This window comes from Cicer arietinum, chromosome 4 (genome assembly GCF_000331145.2).
Source record: "Cicer arietinum cultivar CDC Frontier isolate Library 1 chromosome 4, Cicar.CDCFrontier_v2.0, whole genome shotgun sequence".
Classification (NCBI taxonomy): Eukaryota; Viridiplantae; Streptophyta; class Magnoliopsida; order Fabales; family Fabaceae; genus Cicer; species Cicer arietinum.
Window position 1 is genome coordinate 8,565,811 of NC_021163.2, and position 12,603 is coordinate 8,578,413.

Sequence of the window (12,603 nt, forward strand, 5' to 3'; positions counted from 1 at the left end):
ATGATCTTCAACAATGAAATTTGAATCTGCTGATTTGTCTAAAATATATTGTTAGATAAATTTTTTATTTATCGTGGTAGCTCTACATTTTATGCGATAAATAATTTTTAATATTTTCTCTTTTAATTGATTAAAAAACAGCTTATTAGAAAGAAAAAAATAAAAATACAGTTCATTGCTCTTGCCAAAGACATTCATTGTTGAAGTGTCGGGTCTCTTTGACTCTTCGACTTCATGTCTCCTTGCTTAAGAATACAAAACCAAATGTTTAAAAAAAATTCAAACAAAATTTATAAAGATGTTTAAAAAAAATTAGAACAGAATTTATAAAGATAATTCAAAGAGGTCCTTAATAGTTAATACTGTTAACAATAAATTCCTTTCCTATACCACTTTATGCTTTAAAAACATTTTTACATTTTTTCAAAATTATTGATATAGTATGAAATTGAAATTAAAACAAATATAACGTATACGGAAAAAAATTAATTACAGTCAAAAAGATGGGATTGTACTATCAAATGTATTTAAAAAAAAAAAACAATTTGCAATTGATTTAATATAGGAAAAATATAAATGATTATTTCAATTAATAACAAAAAATATATTAAATAACATTTAAGAATGGTTATTGTATATAATATTGTAATTAAGCAAACAATAACAGTAATAACATATTTCCTAAAAAGTCATATGAAAATTTTGGTGTAACTAAATTAAACAAATAATTAATTCATGTGGTATTTATATATGAATGCCCAAAATAAGATGATAGATACATAAAAACAATATGATGAAATATATTAAAAGAATTTTATTTTTTATTTTCTTACTCAATGAAAATTTATTTAAACTTCGGAGAAAAAAGAAATCGAGATAATACTAACCTTATTTCACATTGAAAATTTAAATATGAGTAAAAAGTATAATTAAATACAAATATAATAATAAATAATTCTTCTATGATAGAATATTAACAACAACAAAAGTTGTGTTTGAAAAATTTACGTACATGGTTTAAATTTTTTTAAATATTTTTTATTGTTTATATTTTATTTCGGATATAGTTTATTAAAATTTATTAAGATTATACTTAAAAAAATATTAAAATTGTTATATTTCTATTATAATATCATACTTGAATAATTAGGTCTAATGTACCAGCTGGATTGGTGAGGTAAGGAACTCCAATGAAGTTATAAGAAAGATGGTTTAAATTAAATCAGGACAAACTTAGCTACCAACTAATAAAAAAAATTATATTACCCATTTTTTTTATTTACTATGAATAAAAATTAACATTGGAAAATCATATATATTATTTCATAAAAATTTTATTTTGCATTTAAATTTTATCATCTATATCATATTTAAATTATTAAATCCAACGCTCTTTCAATCATATCAACTTTATCATTTTTTTAATTAAATTATCAACATTATCTATTATGTAAACTTTCTATCCTAGTCACATTACCTTTTATTTTTTTAATAAATTTAATTAATTTTCTTCTTATATTTTTATAGATTTTTTTTTATTTTAATGATATATTGAATTTGAATTTAAAATGCATTCAATTAATTACATAAAATTTAATTAAATATTATATTTGATTTGATTCAATTTTTGAAATATTTTCTCAAATATTCCAAACTCATCTAAACTAGTGAATAATATATCACGTTTTATTTTTTATTTTTTTAATTCATGCTGGTTTGGTTCCGTTAATTATAATTGACATTTTTAAAATTAAAAAACTTATTTTGTCAAATCTAAAAATTAATTTTTATCATAGTTTTTAGTATTTTTATTCAACGAATTCTAACAATAAAAATGTCACAGGTTTCTTTGAACTTTTTGTTTAAAGTGTAACTAACCATTTTAGTTTAATATTTGTATATACCAAAAAAAAATATTTTACAGTTATTTTAAATTAATTGATTTTTTAAGGAAAAAACAAAAACTAATTAAAAATTAAAATTATGTGGTTTGAATTGGTTCAGTTTTTGTAACATTTTCTCACAGAATTCTTAAAATTAATCTTAAGAAAAATGTTTTATATATAAATAACGTGGAACAAATGTTTACTATAAATTGAATATTTTTTTATTAATAACGATATTAATTCATTAATCAAATTGTTTAAAAAAATTATCAATTGAGAATATTACAATTCAAATTTGTTTTAAAAATAAGTCTACAAATAAATTCACAACACACAAATTAATATCAAAATACGGTAAAATATCTACAAATATAACAATTATATAAATGTGACACAATAAAAAATGTATGAAATACCTATATATCTGGAGTTGTAATATTAATGATGCAAAAACTATTGATTAAATATGTACTTGACTGAAATTGATTTCTCAATGTGAACAAAAAAATACTTCAACAAGATGAGAAAACAAAATATTTTATCAAGACAATGAATAAACGCAATATCACACTAAGATGACATAATCATATAAAAAAAAACTAAAAAGAACTAAGTGTGTGTAAAAATCATTTATTTAAATAAAAATTATTTAGATGTGTGATTTTGACCTAAAAGTTGGCACTAAATCACCTTTTTTAGTGAAAAAAATGTTCTTACTAATCAATTAAAAAAGATATATGTATTTCAATAATATGTCTCATGAATGTTTTAGTCAAATAAAAATTGAAGGGTATTATAATATATTAATTATAATTTATTGTATGAATTATTCATAAGATAAATGATAGTAGCAATCAATTAATTAAAAGATCCTCTCTCATGACTCAAGTAATTGGAAAAGAAAAATGAATTTTATTAATATTGAGTTTCTTAAATAAATTTTAATGATTAAATAAAACTATAATACAATAATTATAATCTACTATATAAGCCTTTCATGAGACATACATTTGTCATTGGTCTATTTGATAAAATATAGTCTTTCACTAATTAATTGATTAAAGAAATATATAGTCTCTTAAATATTTTATAAATAAAATTTTGAAAAAAAATATAATAAATTAATTATATAATTTATCATGTAAACTCTACTCGAGAAAAAGGTTTTTCACTATTATATTAATTAAAATTAAAGATGGTCATTTATAAATTAATTATTTAAAAGAAAAGTATGAATTTCAATAGAAGTATGTATATATCGACTATCTTCTAAATAAATATTTGAAACAAAATTCTAATATATTAATTATAATTTATTATATACAAATCATATACTAAACATTTTATCTTTAGTCAAATGTTTATATTTAGAATAGTTTTATACTAAATAATGTTTATCTTTTAGTAAAACAATATATATCTATCTACGAATATTAATACAATATTTTTACAAATGAGAGTACATGTATGAATATTTTACTTTAAAGTGTAAAAAAGATTATATTAAAATAGGTTCACTAAAACTTTAATAATATTAATAGTAAATGTTTTAAATATCTTAATATCATAATTTCTAATTAATATGATAATTAGATATGTCAAACCCATACTAATGTAGCTATAGTTTTAGATAGAGCATTTTATCGAGTGTGAAATTTAGGTTTGCATCTCTGTCTGCAACGGGGTTCGGATTTATCTATTCACACCAACACCCTCAAATTCATCCTCATTCTTGAGTTTTATTTTTGGAGAAAAGCTTCATTCACACTCAATCAAAGTATGTTTTCCCCGCTCAAATTAGGATGGTTTTGGTGGATACATGCGGGTGCAGATTTTATTAGATTAATTTGCTAATTAATTTATAAAAGTTTAAATATATTTTTTATCTTTGCAATTGGATCGTGGAAATTGAATTTTATTGTCATCTCTACATACCTTTTTTTTTCATAAATTTTTTTGTTTGTTAAAATTTTTGTAAATATAATTTTATTTTAAAATATTTCTTTGATTCAATTTCTATTTCCAAAATTGCAAAATCGTTAAAACTGAATATATAAAACTGTAACCTTCAATCCAACTTCCATACTCAATTTTTTTTTCTACATGATATCATTATCAATACAACTCATTGTTTCTATCTTCTAAAGGTATTGTACTTCTTTCTTTTTTTCATCTTCAATTCTCATTCACTATTCTGCGGATTGTTCTTCCAAAATGATTTTTTTTTTCTTTCAAATAATGACAACTACTTGCTCATTGAGCCACAATTTAATCATTAACGAAACAACATTTTCAAAAAAATAAAAAGATTATTTAGTTTGTCTTTGTACCTAATTATATCCATTTCCTTTGAAATTTTATGTTGGATGTTCTTTTACCATGAGTATATTATTGGAGATATTGCAAATTAGAAATTGCAAATTACAAGTGTTTAAGGTGTTACAGTTTTAATAATAAAAATTAAATTAAATGACTATTTTAAAATGAAACTATATTTATAAGGATGTTAACTAAAAAAACTTAATTTCCTTTTTTCAATAGTTTTTTAAAAAATGAATATTTAATTATTAATTCTTTAAAACGGTATGATATTTTGTTATAGATTATATATATTTTTTCAAATCAAACTGAGAAAAGGAATAAAATAACATGGATTGAAATTAAAAATCAAATTTCAATATGCACACCCACACAATTGTGACAATGTTATTTACCAGAACATCGACAAAAATATCAATTTATTGAGCTCTAATTCATTTTTTATATTAAAGTATTTTACAATGTCACGGTATAAAATGGGATTATTAACTGACCTATAAAAATGTAATAAATTGAGTTGTAGCTCCTAAATAAATAGGAGATGAGTACTTTTAGTACGAGTACTAATAGGAAATAATTATAATTAAATAAATGTAGGAAAAGAAACCAAGAATTGTAATCACGAAAATGCAAATTGATATTGAATTATAGTCTTGAAAATTGAAATTTAGATGGAAAAATGATAATAATAGTTATTTAAATTAATTTATATATGAATAAACCAAAATGAGAATTTTCTTTCCTTTTACAAACCAAAACGAAATGATATAGTCATAGGAGAGGCAAATTCGTAGGATACAAATAAAATACATCTAATGGAAAAAAATTATATCAACTATTTAAGGGAAACATTTATATTTTCCATAAAATGAAAATAAAATAAAGAATTATAATTGGCCAATCAAAAATAGGAATTTTTTAAAAATGATTGCAATTATGATCATAACAAATGAAAAAAGGTGAAAATGAAAATTCAAAAATACTAAAGAGAATATTAGTTTCACTAATAAAAAAATTATTTTCAAATTAATATTAAAAAAAGAAAAATCTTGAAAAGGTAAAGCATAAATATGGTTATAATATTAAATAAGGAATTATAGAAAATAAAAATAGATATATTAAAAAATAATTATAATCTTAATAAATGAAATTTTGAATGGAAAAAAATAAAAATATTATTTGTAATTAAATATTTTTTAAAATAAAAAGTTTTAACAATCATTAGTTTTAATTCTTATACATTTTTTGTCAAAATTTTTAGACTTGAAAGATTAATCTTTGCAATTATATATATAGATATTCAATGTATACTAAAATAAAATAAAATAACTAACTAACTTATGAGTATGTCTGTTACAAGTTTTTTGGAAAAAAGATTCTTTTAAGAAAATTAATCACTTTTAGAAGTTTCTATCCATTTGTTATAGTTTAAAAAAAATTATAATCTAAATAAATAAAAAATAACTAAAAATGAAAAGTTGATTTGAATAACTTCTCTAGAAAATCATTTTCCATGCTTGCTTTTCTTAAAAAAGAGAATTTCATTACACTAAACAAAGACGAAATAAATTCTATTTTTAAAAAAATCACCCAAAATTAACATCTAAATTATTGAACTTCAAAACTATTTTTTTTTATAAACTATAACAAAGAGACCCTATAGTTCAAATAATAGTCAAATATTCCTTCTTTTATTTTTATCTATTATTTTTGCAAAAGAATTATGTTCTTATTCATTTATCTTTTTAAAATTTATTGAAACATTAACTATTGTGTTATCAATAATACAAATTACTATTAAGAGAAATATGTAGAAAAGGATAATAAATAATTAAAAACATTATAATAAATAAAAACAAATAATTTTCATCAAAAGTCATAATTTTTTTTTCATTAATTATCTTATCTTTATATGCGTTAATAAACTAAAAATTATAATTAAAAAAATAACAAATAGAGTACTATATTATGTAATAATAATATAAAAAACATTAAGGTATATAAATAATTTTTTAATATTATACACAAATTGGGACAATGTAAAATGTGGGAATAATACATTCCTAGATATGTTTCCTTTTGATCCAAAGATGACATATATTGTCCAAAGAAGGATTTTGTTGTAATTTTAAATGGTATATGAAATTAATATTATTGCTCTTTATAAGAGATGAAGAAGAGGAGAAAATAACGCAGAAAAAAGATATTAAAAATTGTGGTAATATTGTTGATAGTTGTGTTGCATCCATGACTAGGAGGAAGGTGAAACTTGCCTTTATCACCGATGACACAGCAAGAAAAGCAAGCTACAATAAAAGAAAAAAGGGTTTCATAAAAAAGGTGAATGAACTCACAACACTTTGTGGTATTCCAGCTTGTGCTATAATTTCAAGTCCATTTGATACTCAACCAGAGGTTTGGCCAAATCCAGAGGGAGCAAGGAAAGTGATTGAGAGATATCAAAATTCATCAGTCATAGATGAAACCAGAAATGTTAATCAAGAGACTTTCATCATGCAAAGAATTGCTAAAGCTCGTGACCAGCTCAGAAAACAGAAGCATGACAATCGTGAGCAAGAGTTGAACCTTCTTATGTTTGGTTTTATGCAAAGCAACATTCTCTCTGATGACTTGACTGCTGAAGAACTTAAAGATTTTGATAAACTTATTGAGAAGAAGATGAGGGAGGTTGATAATAAATTTGCTACACTTGATTAATTATTTCCTCTGCTTTTTATTTTTATTTTTTTTTTCATTTTATTATTGTTGTTTTTTTATACTTTTCTCATACCTATATCATTAGGTTGTCTAAATAAAATTTTATGGATTTAAATAAACTTTGTCTCTCTAATTCTTCTATTGAGATATCCTCCTAGAATTTCATTATACTTTAGAATCTTAATTTACACAAACAAAAAATAGTTCTTCTAATTTTATAATAACTTGACTGAAGTTAAATTAAAATCCTAATTCTAAGATGCAATATTTGTAAGGATTTTTTTTAAGGATAGACTCTAGTTAGCTTAATGTTATTTTTAATAGCAAATGTTAGTAAATTAGTAGTTACGACAGTTGATTAAGTTTAAATTCAGAATCTCATTTTCAAATAACGTATCCGATATTTTTTAACTCATCAACGGAACCACCTACTAACAACAAATCCTTAATTCTAGGGTAGGACAAATCTATGCAACATAAAATCATAATAATATGGTTGCGATGGTTGTCCCGGTCAATCTATTGCGACTCTTCAATAGAATCTAGTTCAAATTTAAATATTTGATTACTCATTGAATTCAACAGTTGCAGGTCCAATTTCACTGATGCCATTAAAAAAGAGTAAATGTAAATATATTTGTAAGTGCTTAATGAGTCATAGAGCTTTTCTAAAAACATCATTCCCTCACTTTAAATTTTATTCATAAGAAAAATTAAATTATTGATTATTTGGGTAAAAATACTATTAAGAAAAACTAAAAATTGTTAAGTCTTAATTTGGCTGACAAATATAATATTATTATATTGGATATATCTCAAATTCGAACTTCAAACCTCAAACTTAAGTGGACATTTTTAATAATAATTATATCATTTTATCTATAAAAAAAACTAAGAATTATATACTCTTTGAAGTAGATTAGATTACTTTACACAAATTAATGTCATTTTTCATCTACATGTAACTTCAATGTTATTTCCAATCGAAAAACTCTAGATCTAACTCTAGGGCTATGAGATCTAGGATACTTCCTTCCACATGACCCAAACCCGATGTCGGGTACCCTGCATTGATTAAACATCTAGAAAAGTGATCTCTAGCCTCATTTTGATATATTATCTCTTAAATATTGTTCATAAGAATTCAATTTTCATACATCGATACTGTAAAAAAAAAAATTACACAGTCGACTAATCATGATCAGTCATGTAAAAATTCTTTACAATTTTTATATATATAAATTAAATTCTATTATTTAGCTCTCAACTTTTACAAAACTTAAATTCTGTTAACCCCAGAATGAAAATCTAAATGTAGCTGTTACTACTATATCTTTGTAATGTATCCACCATACTTTATAGTAAAACAAGAATTTCTGCAACAAATGAATATTCTTTCTTCCTTGTTATAATTTTTCTGAACTCACGGTCCCAATTCAATGCTACATGAAGAATTTATGTTCTACATATATAGTGATCCCTTTCATTTCACATGACCAAAAGATAAAAGCTTGATCATACTTTAAGCATAAATTGCCAATAGAACAGGATTATAAACATTGATTTCCAGTCCTCATAAATCTTCAGACACACTCCCTCCATCCCAAATTATAAGAAAAAAATTGTCGAACAAAGTTGATGTATTTCGTCCCAAAAAAATAGTGCATAAAAATTTGCTGCAAATCCTAACCAAACCAAATCATAAATCAACCTTAACACGTTCAAACTGTAGACATATTTACATATGATGTACAATATTGTAGGTATTTCCAAAACTGGAACAAAAGTAAGAAAAAGCACAAAATATTAAAGAGCTTTCTTATAAATTATTATCTAATACTAAATTGTGGCTTCAAGAGGTATTGAGAGATCAATATCCATCTGAAGCACTCAAAATCCAAACTACGTGATTGTTTGTGACACTTGATATGATACAAAAGGCCAGATAGTAACTGTAGTATACCTTTTGTTCAAAACTTTTGCACAATCATGTTGCAGCATATTTACTAAGAACAGCAACCACCTCTTTGCGATGTCTCGTATATGCGCTTTTTTTGCTTTTGTCTCTTCACTTCTACGGACCCCTTTTCCCGCAAACTTGGTACCTCTAATATCTGTAAATCAATTTAAGTGGTACTAAGTATCCATCATGGCTTCTAGAAAAATAAAATTTGTAAAAATCATGATACCTTTAATGTGAGATCTTTAAAGCACTGTTGAACATTTTCTCTAGTTTTGGCACTACACTCAAGGAACAAGCATCTATGTTCCTGTGCCAGAGCCATACCCTCTTCTTTGCTTACAGCTCTTTCACTTTCCTGAAAAGTGAAAAGCCATACATCAGAAACTCTTTTAAAATCCTCAAAGACATGCAAGAAAATTAAAATGATAGATTGAAGTTCTATTCGTATTCCAAATATTATCTTAATGGTTTTCTGTCTTTTCCTGAGGAAGTAAAGGACTGCTAGACCATAGACTGTAAAATTCACCTTATCCACCTTATTGCCAACAAGAATTTTGATGCAATCATTATTAGTGGAATAAAGTCCAATCTCTTTGGTCCATATTCCCACCAGATTTGTAAATGTCTCTCGCCGTGTTACATCATAGACTAAATGAGAAAATTGAAGAAAAAACTGTTAGACGTCAACACTAAAGGCTATATCAGTAATATTTGTAGTAAAATGTTCCTTCCAAGGGCAAGCATTACTATATGAAAAAGAGCAGTTTGCATAGCTCACAGTACATCTGACCAAAACTAGACATAAAAGAAAACTGCTAGTTAATGAAAGAACAACAATATTAGACAAAATGTAATTTTCACAATTATAAGACTAATTGCTAATGTTTACTTCTATGTCTCTTAATATTTTTCAAACTTGGAATATTCCAACATTTTGGCATCCTTGTGTATAACTTAATTCTATCTCCAATTTGATTTTTGTTGTTGTTGTATATTTCAACTTTAATGACACTATCTATATATAGTAAACATCATTACTAAGATAAACGATTAAGGGGAGAGTAATATACTGTTTGAACATGTGCAATAGATTGTAAAAAAAACCTACACAAACTACATCTGTACATGTCATAAATCTAAATGTGTATATAAAAAATAAAATTCAATTTTGTAATATATATAGCATACCAAGAATGATTCCATGTGCACCTCTGTAATAAGAGCATATCACTGTTCCAAACCTCTCTTGTCCAGCTGCCATAAAAACTAAATATTAATCTAACTGCAACAGGTCATAATGCAATGTTTCATATACACTCACGGATGAAGAAAAATCATCGCTACTGATCATTGACAAGCTAGTGCTATCACAGATAAATGCATATTTCTTCAAGTACTTTCTATCAGTCAAAAGATGCTGATGCTGAGTTTTGTTTACAGGCTTTGGTTTATTGTAAGGTACCACTTTTTGGTGGTACAATACAGGAAGAGGAAATGCAGTACATAAACTATCAACAATTCCTTACTTATAGTATTGACATATTCTGACAAATTAACCAATGACTCACCATAATGGATCTATCTAGATCGTTCTAGAAATTGGTGACTCGTCGTCTAAAATATCTCATGGAACCTGGATCTAGGGCTTAACATATGTACGCCATAACATTTATGTTCTCAGCTGAGCAACATCTCGAGAAGTAGTATATGTTAGACTCAAGGCTAACTCAAATTTACTTGATGTGGACGTCTTTGGTGCCAAGTCCTTGAAGAACACAACCATGAGGTCTATTCTATTGAGACAAGGTGAACAATACTGCAGATGAGTCCTACAGCCTTGCAGATTTTTTCACGGCATATGCTCGAATTTATTTCATGAATATTTCAAGATTAGTATAGTTTTAAATGTATTAGTCTTAACAATATCAGATTGCTAAAGCATTCTGTAATCTCTGTTTGGGATTCTTAGTGAGATTTCTTCATCATCATCTCACCCTTCGGACATAGAACTAAAGCTAAAGCACATTATATTTTTCATTTTTATTGTTTATGATTAGGTAATTGTGATACAAAGGCTATTTAATTGCTTCAACCATCATTGAGCAATCTAGATGGTGTAAAGAAGAGAAGGAACCATTTGAAAATTTTAGTAATCGAACAGAATTGCATTGGTATTATTCCTTATAACATTACCTAAGAAGTTTCTTTGCAAATAGATAAATGAAAATATGAAAGCAAAAAACTAGAAAAACACCTACCTGTGTCCCAAATAGTAAGCTTCAATCTTTTACCACCAATCGTAAAATGCTTGATTTTGAAATCCACTCCTGTGAATGATTTAAGAATACCAGCAACTCAGTATGTAACAAAAAACATAACAAGAAAATTAAAGTGTGAAAATTCCTTAGGCTACTTAACACGAAACCATATATGAAGTGAAAACTTCAAAGCCAATAGCACAAAATTCTGACAATGTATTATTAGCCTAATTAACAGAGAAATCAACAACTATGAACAAAGAAGGTCCAAAGCCTAGTCAAAACTTCAAACAAGATATGATAATGAATTTTAATTAAAAAAAGTCTCAAAATATACAAGATGACTTACGAAACTCCAATGAATATAACTTTGAAAATGAATACTATTAAGCATGAGTTGAACTTTTGGTCCTTAAATGTGTGTGTTACACTATCAATATAGTCCCTAAATGTATTGAAATTGAAAAACATCTTTTAAGTGTATCTTCCCTTGAAAATTTAATAGATTAAACTAACTATTAAAAGACAAATTCGAAAACAAAACTAACGAAAGAAATCTTCTAGTAAAGTTACATCAATAGATGTGATATCAGTCAAAGGATTATAGTAACGACGACGAAAAGAACTTATTGGTCTTAAAAGTTAAGAATGATGAAGGTATTGAAATTGACAATTGAGAATTGAAAGTAGAAAAAAGAAAATAAAAGGAAAGAAGAGAAGAGAAGAGAACCAATTGTGGGAGAGAGATCGTGGAGTGAGTTAGCGTTGTTGATGAAGGTGAGAAGAAGACTACTCTTGCCAACACCAGAATCACCAATCAACAAAACCTTAAAGGAGTAATCGTAGGAGCTATTTCCAACTTTTGAAGAAGAAGCCATATTGATGTTTGTTTAATTAATGGAAAAGAAGAATGAATGATTTGAGCATGATGATGAGAAAGAAGAAGAAGGTAAGGTTGGCAAGTAGTCCGTCCAGGCGGTTGAGAGTTTGGTCCAACAAAATCAGCCTCGTTAGGACAAATGTCCTCTTTCTTTTAAACTCTTCTTTTATTTATATAATATCTTTTTATTCCGTCCACGCGCCGTTTCTTCTTGGGTTTCTGCTCATAACAACAACATAGGGAACTATGTTTTTTTTACTCGATCATCACAATTATTTCCAACTTATTTTCATAACTATTAAGTCTCACTTCAAATCGGAATATAAATATTTAGTCCACCTATTAAGTCTCAAATTCAATATTTAATTAGATGTTGCTCGCTAGTCGCTACATTATGTATCGAAATTAATCTCTCTAAAATTTATTTTAGAATTGTTTAAAAATCAAACTCCTAACTATATAATCATGATGACATTTAAGTATTTATCACTGTTATACTCTCTTTTTTATATATAATATTGATATATTTATAAATAAATAAAAATTAAAATAACTAATCATTTTAATTTTTTTAATTAT

General features: G+C 25.2%; 2 protein-coding genes across 2 annotated transcripts; one reads left to right on the forward strand and one right to left on the reverse strand.

The window, feature by feature from the left end:
- Positions 1-6,452: 6,452 nt before the first annotated feature.
- LOC101495972 (agamous-like MADS-box protein AGL80) lies at positions 6,453-6,923 on the forward strand. Its single transcript, XM_004496242.3, has one exon. It carries the CDS (start codon positions 6,453-6,455, stop codon positions 6,921-6,923), a length of 471 nt encoding a protein of 156 aa, XP_004496299.1.
- A 1,686-nt stretch (positions 6,924-8,609) lies between these two features.
- Positions 8,610-12,159, reverse strand: LOC101498490 (ras-related protein RABC2a-like). Its single transcript, XM_004496073.4, has 6 exons — positions 11,875-12,159; positions 11,145-11,213; positions 10,075-10,140; positions 9,413-9,534; positions 9,113-9,241; positions 8,610-9,037 (listed from the first exon to the last, which is right to left on the reverse strand). The coding sequence occupies exons 1-6, from the start codon at positions 12,020-12,022 to the stop codon at positions 8,930-8,932; spliced, it is 642 nt and encodes a 213-aa protein (XP_004496130.1). The 5' UTR covers positions 12,023-12,159; the 3' UTR covers positions 8,610-8,929.
- Positions 12,160-12,603: the final 444 nt, after the last annotated feature.

Coding starts and splice junctions, on each gene's coding strand:
- LOC101495972 (XM_004496242.3), top strand. CDS start 6,453: ATGACTAGGAGGAAGGTGAAACTTGCCTTTATCACCGATGACACAGCA.
- LOC101498490 (XM_004496073.4), bottom strand. CDS start 12,022: ATGGCTTCTTCTTCAAAAGTTGGAAATAGCTCCTACGATTACTCCTTT. Junction 9,242..9,412: donor TTGGCAATAAGGTGGATAAG/GTGAATTTTACA, acceptor TTCACTTTTCAG/GAAAGTGAAAGAGCTGTAAG. Junction 9,038..9,112: donor TTAAAGATCTCACATTAAAG/GTATCATGATTT, acceptor ATTGATTTACAG/ATATTAGAGGTACCAAGTTT.